General features: G+C 41.3%; 2 protein-coding genes across 5 annotated transcripts in view; one reads left to right on the top strand and one right to left on the bottom strand.

The window, feature by feature from the left end:
• The window catches only part of FAM227B (family with sequence similarity 227 member B), a 97,056-nt gene that overhangs the window by 47,822 nt on the left and 28,034 nt on the right, over positions 1–21,200 (top strand). The gene's annotated exons all lie outside the window — the stretch shown is intronic.
• FGF7 (fibroblast growth factor 7) overlaps positions 1–21,200 on the bottom strand; it is a 52,635-nt gene that overhangs the window by 23,309 nt on the left and 8,126 nt on the right. Inside the window, exons 1-2 of one of the 3 annotated variants that reach the window (XM_033167809.1) lie at positions 18,962–19,174; positions 17,863–18,455 (exon numbers count right to left, since the gene is read on the bottom strand). In XM_033167809.1, coding sequence (XP_033023700.1) covers positions 17,863–18,148 — 286 coding nt within the window. In that variant the 5' untranslated portion in view covers positions 18,149–18,455; positions 18,962–19,174. Of the gene's footprint in view, positions 1–17,862; positions 18,456–18,961; positions 19,175–21,200 lie in introns of those variants that run through there. The other 2 variants (XM_033167812.1, XM_033167811.1) reach the window with 2 other exon arrangements.

Raw genomic sequence — 21,200 nt, 5'->3', positions numbered from 1 at the left:
AAGATGGTTATTATGGTACAACCAGTTTCCAAATGTGAGGGCTTGTCATTTACCCAGAAAGCTGCAGGCTCCTGCCAGATCTTTCATTATGGAAAACTAGACACAGTGGCAGAACACCAAATCAACCACCTCCACACCATGTAGTATACAGAGTAGCAAAAAATTGCCAATATAGAATCATGAATACGATCAACCAGAACAAATCACCATTCGATACTGTAAAAGCTAAGACTCACCCCAGGTGCAGTTATTTGGGATTGGGTTGGGGAGAACTTATTAGCTTATTGCTTTCCTTCTTTATTAACACCCTACTGCTTCTCACTGCCACTATGTAAATCCTCTGCCCTCTGATACTGGTCCCCATTGCTGCCACCATACCTCTTCCATGACAGCTTCTGTCACTGTCGCCATTCATTTAACAGGTGTGTCATGCGAGCTTGTGAAGGAATGATGAACATTGTACACAATACAAACATGCAAATAAATCTTTATATGGCAATAGGGAGCAGTAAAAGCTGATGTGGCAGCAGAAGGAGGATAGTTTAAAAGATAGTTTAAAAGGTAGGACATTGGGGAATGGAAAGGGCAATGGTACACAGAGCCAGCTTTAAAACTCCAAAACATGTTAAACCCCGGTGATAAAACCGCTTCAATATTCATAATTAGATTTGTGAAATTAGAGTAGATAACATCAGTTCCTCCATTAGGAATGGATGTCTGTCTCTCAGATAATATTGATTCACGCAAGTAGTAATACTGATTCACGTAAACTCTGGTTTTGGAAAGAATGCAGTACTTTCGAGGAGGAAACATGCACTTAGAAGTGGGAAGCACCTTGGCAGGTACAGAACACACCTGGTCCGCCACATCACCGGCAGTTTTCCTTTGCATCAAAGCTTCTGACAGAGGGTGCGTGCAGCTCAAGTTTCTGTTAAAGACTTGTGGCAGAAGCTGCAGAAGGATGGATTGAATTACAACATCCTTTGGCTGCCCTGCCCGCAACTTCTCTTCTGCCAGCACCACCCACATTTTTTATTCTACTGTCTGCCTGTGAAATCAAGAGGAGAAGGGTGGTTTTGGATGCTATCCACTGACAGAATTCTTGCATTCCTCATCATGGTTTATGGTGGTACACAAGTAGATTTCTTCCAAGATGCCAGTAATTTCTGTTCTCTGAATCATCTATATAAATGCTTTGCATTAAAGAGTCAGACTCCCCCCCCCTCCCGCTTGTTGCCGAGCCCCACAATTAAAGATTAATATGTGAGATTTACTACTCCCAACTTACTCTTTAAAGAAATGCGTTGAATAGCCAACAAACAGCATGAGGAGAAGTGGGTTGCCGGGGGTGGGGGTGGGGCAGGGTAGACTGTTAATTCAGGTCAGCACAATTCGTCAGTTTTTATTTGCAAGATTTCTAGGCCACCTTTCAGCAAAACTGAAGGAGGTGGCTTACAAAATCTTAAAAATACAAGTATAAAATAAAACACATCAAAACAATAATGAAAACGTACATTATTTTTTAAAATAATAATAATCATCATCATTATCTAGCTAATTCCTAAATGCCTGTTGACACAAAAAAAGCCGTCACCTGCCTCCAAAGGGAAGAACACAAATCAGTTTCTCAAAACAATGCCTTTCATAACTCATTCACAGAAAATTCTCTCCTTTAGAGCAGGCATGTCCAATTGACCCTTGTCAATTGTGGGATTAAATAAAGTTTACCAAAAGTTAACAAATAAAAGCCGAAGATCTCTGGGCAATCCTACCCCCCAAAAGCTCAACAACTCTGGGCAATCCACCCACCCCACACACACTCTCCTCCCTCCAATGACAGTGGGTAGATCACTGCCAGTTTTTTTTTAAATATATACTGGGAGTAGATCCCAGTCTCTTGGGAGTTGGATGTGCCTGCTTTAGAGGATGGAACAAGGAGCAGGTCCTCAATGGCAACTCTTAAAACTATACAGTGGGGGACGAAATGTCACATGGGAGAAAGTGCTCCCTGGGATTAGGTATTTTTAATTGTTTTATTATTTGTTTGCCAACCTCACACAATGGTTTTAGCAGGGAAATGGGTTTGCTGAGCTGCCCATGTGCCTTTTGGGTCACATTTGACATGGTAGTATGCCTCATGGCTAGAGCTGCCGTGACGTATCCCTTACTTATTTCCTTTAAGTCCTCAAATTCACATCTTCTAGGAAACCTTTGGATCCCATTAGTCCGTATACCAGGGGTCACCAATGCACCACCCACAGGTGCGCAGAGAGTACCCACAAGGTCCCTTTCTCTCACCCTATTCAAACTAGGCTTGAAAGAACCATTCAATAGAACAGGTGCAGTGTGTGTGTGTGTGTGTGTGTGTGTGTGTGTGTGTGTTGCTCAAACAGTTTCTCTAGTTTGCAAATGTGCCCACAGGTCCACAAAAGTTGGTAACCCCCACCCTATGCCACACATTGTAACTACCATAAGTCAAAGTCCACATGACTGAAATAAGCACACATTCTTCCCTCCCTATCCCTGCGCTTGCTTTGCTGTTTCATTGTGTCTATTTTAGTTTGTCTAAAACCGGGCAGGGAAGAGCTTGCCTTAGGGCAGGGAGATGTAATACATGCTCTTTGTGAACCGCAATCTATACATGTATAGACAATTTCAAACAAACAAACAAACAAACAAACAACATGTTCTGTATTACTGTTGAAATCACTTGTGAATAATTTGCTGTTTCTAAACCCAAATTTGCATTTGTCAGTTTAGGCAAAGTTACATAAATCTAATCCTGCTTCCCTCTTCACTCCAGCCTTACCCAAATAAATGGTTCTTAATTTAGTGCTGAACATAAGTGAAGAGCCAAGGTGTTGCTTATCTTCACCCCCCACAATTGCAGTAATAAGAACCATCATCCTTTACTGGTATCAGTAGCAATGTCGGCAAAGCTCCTGCAACAGTTTTTTCCCCTCACCTTTTGTACTGGCTACAATGCTATAACTTTATGGTTTCAATCCATCCAGAGTTCAGTTGTAACTCTTCCTTCAGTATGCACGGGAATAGAAATATCAGTCTTCATTTCAATGGCCAAATCTGATTATCTGAGAAAATGTAAACTACCGGTATTAGGTGATGATTTTGTTTATTAACTTAGGTTTAACAATGTACATCTCACTAAAGATAGTATGGAATTGGGTGTTTTAATATCCTACCATGCTAGATCATTTTGTGGCCATTTTATTATAAAATACTGCAGATTACTAGGCATAACAAAAAGAAATGCAAGGGATTGTGGTGGGAGAGAGCCCCTACTGTGTATTTAAAAATGGGAACATATGCAGTGAATGAACTCTAGGGAACCACTCTGGCGGGGGGGGGGGGGCAGAGATGGCTTCCAACAGTTCTCTTCCCCTAAAACTTGTTTGCTGTTTTATTTTGTTTTAAAGTTGTTGATTTTAGGTAAACTTTGAGTGTAGGAAACATGGCATATAAATGTTTTCAATAAACAACATTGAAGCAGGCAATAGCAATCAACAAATTAAACTAAACGCAACCTCCAGCTAGGCAAAAGCCGAATCAACAAGACACATCAGATGCTCACGGGAATAAAAAGGTCTTGCAGCCTTATCAAAATATGAAAACAGCTCTATGTTCTTCAATCTCAGCAAGGATGTCAGTTTGTAACCTTGGGGCCTCTGCTGTTAAAACCCTGCTCCTAGCAGTAGATGCTCTAATCCCTTATGCAGGGAGTAAACAGAGCAGGGCCTGATCAGATGAACATAAACAGCTGATACAGAGAGAAGCAATCCCTAGGGGAGGGGTCCCCAAACTAAGGCCTGGGGGCTGGATGCGGTCCAGTCACCTTCTAAATGCGGCCTGCGGACGGTCCATGAGTTTTTACATGAGTAGAATGTGTGCTTTTATTTAAAATCCATCTCTGGGTTATTTGTGGGGCATAGGAATTCATTCATATTTTTTTTCAAAATATAGTCCGGCCCCCCACAAGATCTGAGCGACAGTGGACCGGCCCATGGCTGAAAAAGTTTGCTGACCCCTGCTCTAGGGTATGTAAGTCCCATGCCATGAGGGGCTATAAGGGTTAAAACCAGAATTGGGCCCAGGAGCAAATAGTTAGTAGCCAGTGCAAATGACAAACCAGCACTTGAATATGCTCATGTCTCCAAATGCTTATTAGGAGATGTACTCTAGCATTTTGCACCAACCAAAACCAAGTCATCTTTGACAACAGCCCTAGAGTGCATTATACTAGTCTAGCCTTCCCCAACTTTGTGACTTCCAGGTGTTTTGTGCTGAAATTCCCAACATCTCTAGCCAACATAGGGATGATGGGAATAGAAACTACAGGTATGTCAGTCCTGGAGGCTACAAAACCAAGATTTGGCATGGCAGGATCACCTCTTCCTGAGAAGGGGAAGAGCATATGTAACAAATGCAATTGGTGATATACAGCACTGGCAAACCTTATTTCTTGTTTATCCTGGAGCAAAGATGAGCCCATGGAGCATCCCTGGGCTTCAAATAGGAATATTTCAACCCCATCTACCACAACCATACTAACATAGTGCAAGACCTGAGCATTCCCCCCAACCCCCAGTGTAATCGCTGTCTTGCCTGGATTCAGTCTTATTTCATTCCCTCACATCTTATTGACTAAAAGCATCCAAACAGTGGTTCAGGAAAGAGTTGGTAACTCCCATATGATTAGTTAAAGAAATATTGAGCTGGATTTCATTAGCATAATAATGAAACCTACCCCCAAATCAATGCTGATGACTACGTACATGGGCGTAGCCAGGAATTTTCGGGGGGGGGCACGACTTTGTTAGGGGGAAGCAGGACCGATGTGATTGGTCAGTTAGTTAAGTATTTCTTTTGTTTTACTTGATCAGGGGGGCAGCTGTCCCCAACCTTGGCTACGCCCATACCACACCACATATGAAATCTTCCAGCTCATGGGAAGTTGACTGAGTGTTTGGTATCAGAGCCACACCCACAATCAGTGCTAGGGGTGGCTGGGCTCTGATCTTCCGGGGTGCCCAGCATGATCATAGCTCAGCCATTATTACTGTCACCCTTCATCTGTTCTAACTATCACTCCCTCCAGATCAAACCACTTCTAGCAAACTTTAGAAAGGGAAGTAAGAGCTGCGGCTGATTGTCCTTAGAAGAAAGCATGAACAGCAGCTTGAAGAGTGTAAATAGAACCCCTACTGGAGCCTGTTTAACTTTTTTCCCAGATGCACCATCTGTTTAACTTCAGACATTTTTGTGGCTTTTACGATTCGGTCATTTCCCCAATAAGTCTAGAGACTCCTATCACGACAACCTGACGTGTGAGCATTGATTTGAATAGATCTGTATCAGATTACATTAGCTGAAGATCTTGGCACATTATATTTAGAGGCCTCGCCCTATGCAGAATATTAAGCAAATGCCATTGAGCCAAAGCTTCGGGCAATGAAATAAGACAGAAGATAGCTTGACCTCAAATGGAGGAAAACTCCAGGCAAATGCTATCGAGCACTGGTGAGGGCTCATAATCGGGCCTACTCAATGGCTGTGAAATCAGCAAAGAAGGCATATTTACTGCTTCAACCACATCCTTAATATGCTGTCTGGTAGAGCTTTCCCAAGTAGTATGGGGCCTTTTGCATTCTAGCCCAAAGGAGGTGGTAGAACTGATGGTATAATAATAATAATAATAATAATAATAATAATAATAATAATAATAATAATAATAATAATAATATAGGAGTTACAGTGGTACCTCAGGTTAAGAACTTAATTCGTTCTAGAGGGCCGTTCTTAACCTGAAACTGTTCTTAACCTGAGGTAACACTTTAGCTAATGGGGCCTCCCGCTGTCACCGCACGATTTCTGTTCTCATCCTGAAGCAAAGTTCTTAACCCGAGGTATTATTTCTGGGTTAGCAGAGTCTGTAACCTGAAGCATCTGTAACCTGAGGTACCACTGTATATGTAAATCAACCAATCCTGTTATAACTAAGTTAACTTGGGTGGGTTTTTTTCTTTCAAACTTGGAATCATAACAAATTAATAAGGCATATTGATTTCATTATTGTTTTTACTGCCTTTCTTGAATTGTGTGTGCAATTGTCAGCCACATCTGTGAATATCCATTTCCAAGTTTTCAGCACCGTTCGTTACACATAGAAGTTTTTCCAGGCATACAAATGATATCATGTGTTATGAAACCTTCATAGGCTAATAGTACAGCAGCTATAGAAACTGTCCTCTGTTCTCTTTTTAATTTAACAGTGCAATGGGGCTTACTCCCAAACAAGTGAGTACTGGGTTGCAGCCTGCTAGTTTAGGTAGGGTACGTATCATTTTTCCTAAATTAAGATAGTTTTTTAAAATATATTTTAATATTTTAGGAGGGGACCCCTGAAACGGAACAAAGTCCAAAGAGATACTGACATTTATAACTGCCGAAAAATAGTTATATATGCTTGACAATTCTGCAAAAAGAGCAGACAAGTGACAAAAGACTGTTATTTGTCTAAATAAGCTAGTTGCAGTAGTGAAGCAGGTATCCCAGTTCTGGTTACCAACCATCCATTTATTTATTCTATTGATTTTATTGGTGTGGACCAGGTAACAAGAATTAAAAGTAAGAATGCATATAATTCTTCAATTGAATGAAATCTGTGTTTTTATTTGTCCAGACCGCCATATGACAGGTCAAATAAAATTGTTTTACTAAATCATAGAATGCACATGAACACATTGTTATATTATGGATGCAGACTGTAGAAAGTTTGGAGTGTTCCAAATCACAAAGCTGAAAAATTAAATAGTCAAAGTATGCAATAAAGAGAGACCAAATTGATACTGATATGTAGAGAACCCATTTTAAAAGATTTCATCTCATGACTTTGCTATCAATAATATTTACATTTGAAAATAGAAGTTTCTGAGTGTTCAAAAAGCTCCATATAGATTCTCTCAGTAATTCTTAAATCAGCCCTGTAAGTGTTATTATCCCAGTTTTGCAAATAGAGAGCTAAGTCTGAGAAAAAGTGACTTGTCTCACTACTACACACAGAATTAATTTCCAATGATGTGTTAATAGGGGACCTCAAAATCACAGCTCACACTCAAGCAATACACCCATTATATTGCTTGTGCAATATTCAGATTTGTATTAGAAATGATGGAATGTGGGTAGAGAAGGCACCTTCATGCTCTACACTGGCTTGGTTCAGATGCAACAATCTTACAGCAAAGTCTTAACCATCGGGAGCCCTATTTAGTTCAGTGGGGCTTACTCCCAGGAAAGTGGAGTTAGGACTGCAGCCTGATCTGATCCTAGTTTCATATCATAACTTGTAGTCCAATAAGTGCTTCAGATTTAACCGGAAGCTGTGGTTTAACAAGCACTGAAGTTAGGTATAGGAGGAGAAGGTTGCGGACTGAGCATCTGGGCAGTAGGCATAACATTGTTATGTCTGAAACATGCCAGCAGAAAGAAGAGAAAGCACAAAGAAGAGCAACGAAGCATAGGTCTGAGAGGTCAAGGCTTTGTCTCACATCTGTTTCAATCAGCGCTTTTTTCATGGGAGTGTTTTTTTGGCTCTCACTCTGCCCTTCGTTCCCAAGCTGAAGAACAGTTATTTGTGTCAGCTGCAGAGTGATTTCTTCTGGCTGTTGGTGGCCTGCTGTACCATTATTCATCAAGTTTATTCCCTAGTCACCAACTTGATGTCCAAGAAGAAGCTCAGCTAGAAAACGCAGGCATTCCTGTTGGTGCCAGTCCAAGAATTAGGACATCATTGCTATTGAAACGGCTCATCATTTCAAAGCTTAATTTATATCTGCTGCATAATGATGTATGCGCTCTAAATATACACCTGGGAACATCAGTGCTGAAATGTAACTTTAGGGATGTAAAAAATGTTAATCCTTCCAGTGCTAAATGAGAGTTGCCTGAAAGCAATTTCCTATTATGTTTATTTCTACGCTTGCTTTCTACTCTGATAGCTTTTTCGATATTATCCAGTAGGTGAGGGAAAGAGAATTTGCACTGTGCATTTTCAAAAACACCTGTTGTCAAATATTCCAAGGCTAAACCATGTAATAAAGACAGGTTAGAGATTTATTTCAAATGTTATTGAATTCCATGAGATTGTTTAGTATTTTTTCCACCAATGCAAGATACAGTTAACGGGTGCCCTTATCTTATGGATCAAATTGTGGCAAGGCCAGCACCAGAGTGCAATCCATCATATTCTTGGCAACTGGAAAAGAGTACACTTGCCAGGAAAAAAATATGAACCCCATCCTTTAACTACGCTATTTGGCTGAACTACATTATTTATCTATTCATTATTTATACATACAGCCCACCCTTCACAGACTAGTCCCAGGGCGGGTTAGATAAATAACCACAATTTAAACAATATACAATCCATTAAAAATCATTAGATTAAAAACTGCAGAACCAAACAAAATCACAACAATGGTGCAGCAAATACGGACAGAGAAACATCCATTCACCAAAAGAGCTGACTAAAGAGGTATGTTTCAACCTGATGCCAAAAGCTATACCACAATGGTGCAAGATGCATTTTGGAAAAGTGGGCATTCCACAATGGCAATTTTCTTTCATCACACCTTCTGCTTTACTTAACCCAGTGGTTCCCAAACTTTTACAGACAGCCACTTTCCACCCTTTGGTTCCATAAATACATGCCCAGCGCTCTGCCCCCCCCAAAAAAACCTATTATTCAGAACAGTGGCTTGCACAACCCACTAAGGAATATGATATCACAATAAAATTCAAAACAGCAACAATTAATTGCACCTTAATTCGACAAAACTGATGATCCAGTGATACCAGTTTTTCAAAGTCTGATAATCATGGTTGCCGCCATCTTAGCATGGCAACTGCTCTGAACATGGGTTGTTGGAGCAACAGCGTCACCTGCTAGACCCACCCCCATTCAGCGAAGGCTGAAACCTTGACAAGCTTTGGGGCACAACCCATTTGACTCATTCCCTGCAATGAACACTGGGAAATGTAGTTTCTTCTGTGAAGGGATAGGAAGTTCAGTTCCCCTCCTCCATCACAAAAGCTAAATAGTGAAAAGGAAACTGAGTAGCTACAAGTAGCCAACCTGCAGCCATATTACTGATAACTGATAACAAGAAGCCAATTTGCTAGCTTTGGCTTACTTATTTCTATTTTCCCGTCGCTACACCTCCGTGTTGGGGAAGGAAGGCATGGCTGCTACACTTTTAATACGAGCCCTACAGGAAGAAATCCAACAGGCAAAGCTCTCGTGACCAGAGGGGCATTTTTGAGGGAGTTTGTGGAGGAGTTTGAGGGGAAAGCCTGGAGTGCTGTCTCATGGTGTACATTGGACCAAGAGACATGAATGGTGAGGGAGCTGCTGCAGTCACCTGCAGCACCTGTGCCGTGTCTGCCTTCCTGCCTGACAGTGTGCAAAACTAACCTGCAGCAAGTTCAAGCTAGTTCCCTTGCTGGAAGAGAAAGGTACTGAAAATTGAGGCCTGCCTAGCCATGCATGGAGCTAGAGGGCTCCAGACTATCTCAAGACAAAGTCCTCCATGATATTCTTGCAGAGATGGTGGTAAAATGTGGGCTGGATGAGGTAACTGGTAGGTGGATTTGTAGCTATCTGGCTGACCAAACCCAAAGAGTGCTCACTAATGGTTTCTCACCATCCTGGAAAAAATGGACAAGTGGAGTATGGTGCCTTGGCATTCCGCCTTAGGCCCATTGTTGTTCAACTTATTTAAGAATGACTTGGATGAGTTACTGAAGGGATGGTTCATTAAATTAGCAGGTGACAGTCATCTGTCATGTATGTTTTAGTTGAAATTCCTGCATTGCAGAGGATTGGACTAGATGACATTTGGATCCCTTCCAATTCTACGATTCTAAATTGAGGGTCAACCCCATTCAAACCACCACAGAAGACTGTAGTATTGTTAATAGGACCTTCTCTGTTAATCATCCCCACAGGTTGATATGAAATGAGTTACCCCTTCAGATACTTGAGGCCCACCTCAATTAGGGCTTTATATGTCAATACCAGAACCTTAAACAGGTGTTGGTAGTGAATGAGCAATCAGGGCAGATCCTTTAGGACCACATGATATGAGTCCAACCAAACATATCAGTAGCCTAGTTGCTGGATTCTGTGCTAGTTGCAGCTTCCAAACCATCTTTAAGGGTAGCCCATACAGGGTGTTACTCCTGTAGCCTAATAAAAACCCAAGTAATGTGGAGCACAGGGACCCAGGTGGCGCTGTGGGTTAAACCACAGAGTCTAGGGCTTGCTGATCAGAAGGTCGGCAGTTTGAATCCCTGCCACGGGGTGAGCTCCCGTTGCTCGGTCCCAGCTCCTGCCCACCTAGCAGTTCAAAAGCACATTAAAGTGCAAGTAGATAAATAGGGACCGCTCCAGCGGGAAGGTAAACGGCGTTTCCGTGCGCTGCTCTGGTTCGCCAGAAGCGGCTTTGTCATGCTGGCCACATGACCCGGAAGCTGTCTGTGGACAAGCGCCGGCTCCCTCGGCCTATAGAGCGAGATGAGCACCGCAACCCCAGAGTCGGACACGACTGGACCTGATGGTCAGGGGTCCCTTTACCTTTACCTTTAATGTGGAGCACAGCTAGAATCAGTACAACAAATCTTGTGCAGGAAGTCAGCAAGAGGAACACACTGGAGCTGCAGCACCAACAGGCAGCTGAAGCTCTGAATCTTTGTTAGCTCTCACAATTTGGGTCACGGTGTGATGGTTCATGAGAATCAGCTGTTATATAGGTAGGGCTGTTATATAGTCCAGTCCCATGGGCTACAAGAAGATCAAACCTACCAATTCTTAAGGAAATCAGCCCTGAGTGCTCACTGGAAGGACAGATCCTGAAGCTGAGGCTCCAATACTTTGGCCACCTCATGAGAAGAGAAGACTCCCTGGAAAAGACCCTGATGTTGGGAAAGATGGAGGGCACAAGGAGAAGGGGATGACAGAGGATGAGATGGTTGGACAGTTTTCTCGAAGCTACCAACATGAGTCTGACCAAACTGCAGGAGACAGTGGAAGACAGAAGTGCCTGGTGTCACTGGCGGAGGAAGAAGGGTGTGGGGAGTGCACTGCCCCCATCAGCGCAATCCCGGTGGGGTGCCATCGCGGCTGCCCCCCACCCATGCTGGGATCCACACCACACCCCCAGGATGCACACCACACCACTGCGGGCGGCATGCCACGCCTCCGGGATGCACGCCAGCCACGCCCACATCTGCTCTCCACCCCCCAGTGCCGGAGCAAGAAGCTCCGCCACTGCCTGGCATGCTCTGGCCCATGGGGTCACAAAGAGTCGGACACGACTAAACAACAACAACAACAACAACAACAACAGGTAGGGCAGATGGTTATATCAAATAAACCAGACTTGCACCACATAAGCTGAATACAGCCACCTGGTCATGTATGTGATTTGCTAATTGCTTGGTAGTTTACTTGTTTTGCATTCTTTGGCATCTTGCAAAAGTAAGCTAGGTATGGTGCCTGTGGGGTTGGTCTACATGACTGGTGTTGTATAGCTTGGTGGGTGTCACAGTTTGCTTTTTTATTTAATTACCAGTTAATTACCAAGGTAGCTTCTTTGTTACTGTTTTAGGCATCAAGTAAACCATGAATTAATGCGGAATCAGAATGAAGTTGCATTGCACAAACATTTTCACCCTCCCCCCCCCCATACCCCTTTGCAAGCGTGTTCAGATATGGGCAGGTGAGAGTGGAAATGGGATTTTGTTTCCTTTGCTGAGTAATCTGGGCTGATGCCCCCTTCCCATGCAAAACAGACATTTCAGAAACATAGGCCTGGTCGCCTGAGAAATGGGGATGTCTTCCTTCTTTCGCCTCTCCCTCATTCAAACAAAATAATGGAGGGGGGCTTTGTTTACCCCCATGGATGTAATTGTTTAGCCAGTTGTTACATGGTATCATCATGTTCACTATGTGATATCTTATTAGCCAGGATCAGCCAGCCCTTTTAAGTTAAATATTGTGAAAACAATGACTTCAGAGAGCTGCAAAATAATCAGTTGGGGGCATATAGGGGTTTTTCATGGACACAAACCAGTATTGACTGTTACATTCACATATTTTTTAAATTTCTGCTCACGATCCCAAAGACTATGGTAATTTAGAACCACATAAGATTAATAAAACAAAGGACACGTCATCAACATGCTGAGTGAAAGTGTCACTTGTTTTCGTCTTTTCTTTTCAGGGGGCTACATTATTTTGTGATTTAAAAAGTTTTGAATAAAAATCCATAAAGAGCACGAGTGCTTTATTCATCTGCATGACATTTTCCTTATTATTTCATTATATTCTTAAGATGGTTGCATACTTACATTGACTAATGTGAAAAGAGGGAAGAACTTTAAGCATCCTTTATTTGGCAGTTTATATTGATGGTTTGGGCATTCAATCTGAGAGAAAGTTGACTTTGCCTACTTTCTGTTTTGTATAGTACCTAGATGAAATATGGATAAGGATGCTCTCTTGATGCACATTTTATATATTAGTGGCTTAAACCATGCACTTTTATGTTGGTGTGAAATCCAAAATACATAGCTTTGTCATGGGTAAATTCCATGCTATTCTGTACTCTTGCAATCTGCTTTATAGAGCACAGATCTAACTGGAAACAGAAATCCCCCACATGTTCCAGCTTTGGAAATCTGTAATGTTAATCATGAGAAAATCCAGACATGCTGATAGAGATGATGTCACACTTTTGCCCCCTATTCGTTTAAAATACAAGGTTGAAGCTGGCAAATCGATTTCTATAAACTGCCCTAGATGACTCGAGTTAACAAAATTTCTAATAGCAGATACTTCTCAGAAGCCTCCAGATTAGCCTAAGAAATTTAAAGTGTGTGTGTGTGTGTGTGTGAGAGAGAGAGAGAGAGAGAGAGAGAGAGAGAGAGAGCTCAAATGGTCAACGTTTGGCTTCTCCAGCATCTGACTCTTTAAGAGGAGGTTCATCTTACATCTTGTAATATTTTCTGGCTATCAGAATAATTTGGTTTGTATATCAGAGCAGGGCTGTCCCTAAGGAGGGGTTAAATAGGGGCAGCTGCCACCAGCCCTGTTCTCATCTAGGCCTGCACAACTTGTAACCAGTTTGCTGAATGAATGCAGCCCACCAGCCATGTACTGTATCCTGATAGGCACAACCCACATGCTTCTGCAGGCTCAAGCAACCAATCAAAATTAGAGTCATCTGTGAGCTGCCATACCTGACCAAGTAGGTGGTTTCCAGCTTAGTGGGTCGCAGACTGTTCATGCCTCTTTTAAGACAAGTGGGGTTTGTGGTGTGCAAATGAGATGATCTGAAGCCATAACCAAAAAATAGAAACTATATGTATAAGGGGTTGTTTTGATGCAACTTAGTGACACATTCAAAATTACTATTTTAAGAATCTGGAAGTCAGGTGCAAATGTTAAATACACTGATAGAACAAGGTGTATTAACAACTGCACCAGCATAACACACACAGTTTATATTTTATTAGACCTGCAGAGATGTTCTACCAGTGCTACCGTCAGACATACCAGAATAAGTCTTTTGAATCAGGCTGTCACAGTGTTTAGCACTGGGGCCTTCACAGTAGGATGGACCTAAATGCAGTTTTACATTTCATATAGTTTTGTAAAGAATTTACTTAAGAATATATTTTGATATGACATAAAACTAGTTAATGCCAGACAGTATTCAATTCCCATAGACCAGGCACGTCCAACTCCCAAGAGACTGTGATCTGCTCACAGTATAAAAAGATCAGCTGTGATCCACCCATTGTCATTGCCAGGAGTTATTGAGCTATTTTTTAGGAGAAGGGAGGCCAAAGTTGAGTTTTTGGGGGGAGAGGGTTGACAGAAATTGAGATTTTTTTAGGGGATGGTTGGCCAATGGTGATCACTAAACTTCATACCATGATCTACCTATTGGACATGCCTGCCATAGACTAATACAGTTGGAAAGGGCGAAAAGACCTTGCACGTTGGCGTGTTTCTTTAAACAGAGTAATATGCATGAACCAGAGTGTTACAAACAAATAAGGAGCATCACACAAAGCAGAAAAGAATATCTAGGTGATTCAAGGAAGCAAGCTACTTAGTACATGGAAATGCAGGAAACCAGCTCTCTAGAAAATGTTGTCAGAGCCCCCAAATTTGTTTAGAATATTATTAATGTAGAACTGTCAGTGTGCATAGGAAAGAAAAGACAGGTCCCTGTTCCTATGAGCCTACAATCTAAATTTCAATGGGAGAGACAGCAAAGGAAGAGGAGGAACATGGAACATGGAGACAGGTGGAACAGGAAATAAATACACAAGTTTAGTTGCATATATTCAGGCTTAGTTTCGCTGGGAACAAGGAAACCAGAAAACCAGAGCATAAGGAAATGTCGTTTACCTTCCCACCGCAGTGGTACCTATTTATCTACTTGCGCTGGTGTGCTTTCGAACTGCTAGGTTGGCAGGAGCTGGGACAGAGCAACAGGAGCTCACCCCGTCGCGGGGATTCAAACCGCTGACCTTCTGATCAGCAAGCCCAAGAGGCTTCAGTGGTTTAGACCACAGCGGCACCCGCTCCTTTAGATCCATGTTAACAGGATTGGAGCACAAGAGCACTTCCTCGTCCTGTGGTTTCCAGCAGCTGGCATTCAGAAGCGTTGCACCTTTAACTGTGGAGACAGAGCATAGCCATCCTAGCTAGTAGCCATCAATAACTCTCTCCTCTGTGAGTTTGCCTAATCTTCTTATACTTTCAAGTTAGTGGGCTTCACTGCCTCCTGTGGGAGCAAGTTTCATAGTTTAACTATGCACAGCATGAAGAAGTGCTTTCTTTTGACTGTCTCAAATCTCCCAACATTCAGCTTTATGGGGTGCCCACAAGTTCTAGTTTTAGGAGAGAGGGAGAACTTTTCTGTATCCACTTTCTCCTTGCCATTCATAATTCTATAAACTTCTATCATGTCACCACTTACTCACCTTTTCTCTAAACTAAAAACGCCTAGATGCTGCAACCTTTCTCCATAGGGGAGTCGCTCCATCCCCTTGATATTTTTGGTTGATCTTACTGGAACCTTTTCTAACACTACAATATCCTCAGGCCGTCCCAATCCTGCGGCTCACAATCTAAAAAGACGTGGCGGACAAGGAAAAATGAATGGAAGAGTACATGTTCCTTCAACCCTACAGGGGGGAAACCATGGGCATAAATTTTGGGTAGAGAAACAGAGGGTGGGGGAAGGATTAGACACTCCTTTTCCTTTCCTTCATCTGATTTCCTTTTAAATGACCAAGGGCTGGGGCACCATGGCACATATTTACAAATATCTAGTTAGTCCCTAAGTGCAATTGCATGGTGTCAGATTAGATAACAAAGACATAGGAGTTGGTTTATAGAGAGAAGTGGAGCAGCATTAAACAGTTCTGCCCCCATTTGTTTCTCACCTACAGCAGAGGAATAATTGTTTATTTAGTAATATCCATTTTCTAGCCATTACCGGTACATATTTTACCTCCCCTCTCTCCTGAAACTGGTCTTATACATGCATATTTCCAGTACTCTCTTTTGTTCTATATTACTTGGAGTCGGCGTAGAAACAAATTAGAATGCAACTGCTCTTCAATGATTTCTGTTCTCTGCTCATTTTAGAGAAGGAAGAATGTAGGCATCTGGGTTTAATAGAATGTGATGGTGTGAATATTCAGTGACATGATTTTGTGGCTTTCACAAGATACATTGGCATAAGGAGAAGTCATCTCAAAAGTATTTGTTTCAGATTAATGTGCCTAAGACCCTCGCCCGCATAAATTGGCAATTTGATTATCCAGTAATTCCAGTTCATATGCAGACCACCACATGTGTAAGGACTTCCCCATTTTTTCCAGCGGACAGGTACAGCTTTATACATTAGTATTATTATTACTACATGCACAGAGATAAAGTGAAAAGCCTCCTTGTATGGGATCTCTCTATGCCTTTTGGTGCACCTGCAGAGTGCTGAAATGAGGATCCTCAATTCAGAACACTAATTCTGGATTGGATATATTGAAATCAATGATTGCTTCAGCATGTTGAAAGAAAGTAAATTCAATCAGTTTAATTGAATATTAAAGTTAGGTGTGATAGAGGCTTCTCCTGATACATGATATGGTTGAGGCATAGATGAAAATTCAGACTTCTTTTTTCCGTTATTTGTGTGTTAACTGAATAGCAGTTTTCAGAAGGATATATAATACAATGCTGTACATGTAAGTACATTTAAATGGAATGTACCTAAGACAGTCAGTCTTAGTTACATGTTATACTGTATTCACAAACTTATGCAAAATGTATATACAATTTTTTTCTAATCCCACATCTAACAAGATTGCTTTACATTTAAAAGCATTAGCTTATATACCAAATTCAAGATTGTGTGAAACAAAGACCTAAAACATATCTTAAATATGATAAAATGAACCATTAGCTAACCTAATAAAAGTTTGTTTCTATCACTGTTGGTCAGTGTGAGGTGCTAGAAACCCATCCAGAAAAGTAGGAGGCAACAAATGAAGAGATAAAACACAAGCATAGCTTCCCCCCCCCCCCAGCATTGCAGAAGTTGGGGAGAAATGTTTCTCTGTTCTCTATGGAACATATCTTGTTGTTTTATTTACTTGAATTTGGCATATCAGTGGGTCCCTGCTTGTACTAGGGTCCAGAAAATACCTCTAGGTTTGGTTTTATGTCCTTACATTGATATTTGGTGTATTCCAACTGCCTGCCTACAAGATTAAAATGGACTAATACAGACATCAACATTAAAAGGTGAATCACAGACCATGATGAATTGTTTCTCATAAGTATTTAGACAGAGAATTGAGTAGATCAATCTCTTATTTCCCAAGACACCATGTGCTACTGTGCTATACCACAATTAAGTACAAGAATTGCTGACCTGCTCTTTACCATTATCATCAGCATTGAAATATATTGTTTATTATTGTTAAATTGTTTTTAATATATATACAGTACTTACCTTTGCACATAAACACATACTATCATAAGATCTATATAATATGCTATTAAAATACTTTTTGGGTGAAAAATATTTTAAGAGATGTGTGTCAACATCAAAATTGTCATTAAACAATCCCCTGCAGGTTTTAAAAATAGGTTGCCTTCCCTATTAAGCTAAATAGATAAAAATCATGGATGGAATGACAGAAGAAAACACTTACATTTTATTATCAACGTGGTGAAAAAGGACTCTGAAACAAATTAGTCTTCAGGTTTGGCAAAGTTTTTTTTTGCAAGGCTAGTACTGCAGGCTAGTTTTTGCAAGGTGTCATTCATCATTGTCTCTGCTTCAATTTGAGGTGTGGGGACGTTTTCCTATGGTGCTAAGACATTATCCTTACAGGTAGGGTGTATACTACAGGCATTCTTGAATGTTTCACAATAATTGTATGAGCATAGAGCTTTGTGGTTTGAGACTTTTAATACTTAACAACCTTAATTCACTTGTTATAATAGTCTTCTTCTGTTAATAGTTGCCAGCTGCCAGTAATACATTAGCAGATCTACAACATATTGGAAACGTATTCTTGAAAATGACGTATTTCAAAATCAGTACCAAATGTCCTGCCACATTATTAAGAAGGCATAGTCAGTATGCTTTAAAAGAACTGGGGCACCATAAGTTACATTAAGGGGGGGGGGGGAAATCTGACAGTACATACAGATACAAAACTATCCATTCATATTGCAGGAGAGAGATTACTTACTGTAGTTGCTGTTACGCTCCAATACTCCTTTTATCTTGCCTCTCTTATCAATCTTGATATACCACTGAGTTCGACAGAAAAGTCTTCTTACTCTTACATTCCCCCCTTCCATATAATCATAACTTCTGGTATGTCGCTCAGGGGAAGAACAGTTTGCATTTGTAGCCATTTGCTCCGGGGTCATGTCATTGCAAGCTAATGATATAGCGCCCACAAGGAAGATAATGTAAAAGTATGATCTGTAGAGCAAAGTTGGCAGGATCCATGTCAATATCCATTTGTGCATTATAGTGCAGTGTTCTGGGTGCTCACGAACAACATAATGAAAAAAATCCGTCTTCAGTAGATCGTCTTTCCTTGGTCATTGACCTGTCCTCTGCCTTTCCCTTGAATTGTAAAGTAATTTAACCAGCGACTGTTCCCTCTTCCAGAATTCCAGTCCTTACTATTTTTAAGATGCAGGTATCGAAGAGAATTGACCCTTAAAAATCCTTTCAGCCAGGGTACCCTTTAAAGAAGCAGGTTGCAATAACCTCGGCTGCTGCGTCCTCCTTTGCTACTTGTATTCTCTGTTCGCACTGAAAGCAAAAGATCTATGAAGAAAAAGGCATGCATAAATTTTTATGGTCGTTACATAAGCAAAGCAACTATCTTTCATGCTATGGGAATAAAACAGTAGGAGGGGGAAGGGTTCATGTGTATGTGAGCTAGAATTTCTGTCTTTAACATGGCATTTTAAATGTTGATATGCAGCCCTGGTTTCTCCTGTTCTGTAGTTTTCTAGTGAGTCTGATGATTCAGTTAAATTGCCAAACTCTTCAGGAGAAAACCGCTATTGCATCCTCTTTCACTTGATTGCTTCATGTATTTGTCTTAGTAGTAATTTCCCTAAAAGCTTGCTCTGGTATCTAAGATTTATCAGGACAAAGTACACTCAGTTCTATTTTTTACATAGTCCATATATATATACAGTTCCATTGCCACTGCTTCATAAGACACTGAGAGCATTGCTTATGATACTACAAAATCATGACAACGGAAAATGCTGTTAGCAGCTAAGAAATCTTTTAAGATGTTTTAAAGAAGACAGATGACTTACTTGCTCCTGTTGATAACAGCTGGACACACAAGTATTCCATTTCTGTTGTCTGCCTTTTGCAACATGAGACGCTCTACTGTAGCTACAAACTTTCAGAGCTCAGAAAGACTGCGACAGAATCATAATTGTTTCCATAAATCAACATGCGCGAGAGAGGGTGTGTGCGAGCATGTGTGCGTGTGCGTGCACACTTGTGTGTGTGTGTGTATGTGTACTGTTAAGTCTGTTCAGGCTTTTTTTAAAAAAAAACACGAAAACCTTTGCTGACCTCTCTTGGAAGCAATTAGGACACAAGCAGTCAGCTGTCAGTTGACTGCATGAACAAAAATAAAATGTTGTGTGGAATTCTATGGTCATCAGAGGGAGCTATCAACATGGCTGGTGCCCTGAATCTCAAACCTGCCACTTTTCTAGAAATACTGGGTTTTCTGACTCCAGTTCATGCACTGCTCGTATTGCCTCCTTATTTAGTGAAGCGCAATTCTTTTCTGAATAATTTTCCAAAGCCTGCTGATTCCTCTCTGATCACTGTTTCCCGCAGATAATGGCACAGAATTGTTATTTATTACAGGCAAGGTAGATTGAGGGCATTAGAAAAAAATCCAAAAAATATATAAGCTAACAAATGCTTGTGTGCATAATCAATCATATCAGTGTCAATCGAAAACTGAGCTAATCTGTGTTCTCTGCTTTCTGCAAGTGCATTTTGTCACCTACAGATACATGGTTCTCATAATGAGAACACAAACATAAATGCAATACACCTTAGAATTAGCTAGTGTTGTATGAATCTGCTCCTATTTGTGTACGAGGATTCCCGCAGAGCCAATGCGAAGGGGGGGGGACCCTTGGACCAACTGCTGACCCCACCCTCAGTAACAGGACAATGGCTGTCAGTGGCTCTGCTAGCTTTAGCTAACATTCCCTCTACTATTTCCAAATGTTGGTGATCTTCCAGTCACCTTTCTGGTAAAAACTTAATCTAAGTGGAAAGCCCTCATTATCTGAAGTAATGAAATGATAGTAACTAAACAAGCTAATTCCACTGATTCCTACAACCTTTCCACCCGCTCCACACATTGTAAAAACTTTTAAATCTTAGTGGCAACTTTCAAAGTCTCTCAGAGAGAGTAGCTCATCCAGTAGTCAGCATTTGTTAAGGAAATCAGCCCTGAGTGCTCACTAGGAGGTCATATCCTGAAGCTGAGGCTCCAATACTTTGGCCACCTCATGAGAAGAGAAGACTCCCTGGAAAAGACCCTGATGCTGGGAAAGATTGAGGGCACAAGGAGAAGGGGACGACAGAGGATGAGATGGTTGGACAGTGTTCTCGAAGCTACCAACATGAGTCTGACTAAACTTAAGGAGGCAGTGGAAGACAGGAGTGCCTGGCGTGCTCTGGTCCATAGGGTCACGAAGAGTCAGATACAACTAAATAACTAAACAACAACAACAGCTCCAAAGGGAAAGTCTCAAGCAATATGGCAGAGAAGCATGCGACTCAAAAGAATTAGATTGCTCAGTTGGTAGAGTTCTTAATCTCTGGGACATGGGTTCAATCCCCACATTGGGTAAAAGATTCCTGCATTGCAGAGGGTTGGACTAGATGACCCTCATGGTCCCTTTCCAACTATTTTTTAAAAATTTAAATAACGTTTATTCAAAAGTTCCAGTTCTACGATTCTATGATTCATAAACATGTCCAGGGGGTTGCTGACTCAATTCCACACAGGAGATTCCCCCAACCCAAGCAAGGAAGTCATCATCCACATTTACCTTTCCTCCACTCTTTGCTTTAAAGCTCCATGCCTGAGCACCTGGTTTGTTTGTTTTTGCTCCAGAGTTTTCCTTATGAAAACCTGTTCTTTAAAGCTCAATCAGAGCAGATGGCAATCTGCAGAAAACCCGAATTGATGTCTGTGCCAATTGAGCATTAAAGAACAGCTTTTCATGGGGAAAGCTCCAGGACAAAAAACAAACCCACATTTGGTCATGGAGCTTATAAATGTGAATCTTTACCTGAAAGATCGGGGCAAAAGGTCAGTGTGGATAAGCCCGTTATTTCAGTCAAAAAGGGGATAAAGTGAGCCAACCTGCACAGGCCAAGTGTGTGGCATCTTGCCAGCTTCCAGTATTTATTTATAAAAATATATTTCACTAATTCATACAGAACATATCAAAGCAGTTAACAGCTGTACATAAAACAATACAATAAATACCATATTAAAAATAAAAGTCC

The sequence above is a fragment of the Lacerta agilis genome, chromosome 13 (assembly GCF_009819535.1).
Source record: "Lacerta agilis isolate rLacAgi1 chromosome 13, rLacAgi1.pri, whole genome shotgun sequence".
NCBI classification, from domain to species: domain Eukaryota; kingdom Metazoa; phylum Chordata; class Lepidosauria; order Squamata; family Lacertidae; genus Lacerta; species Lacerta agilis.
This window is presented reverse-complemented; position numbering and strand designations above follow the sequence as displayed.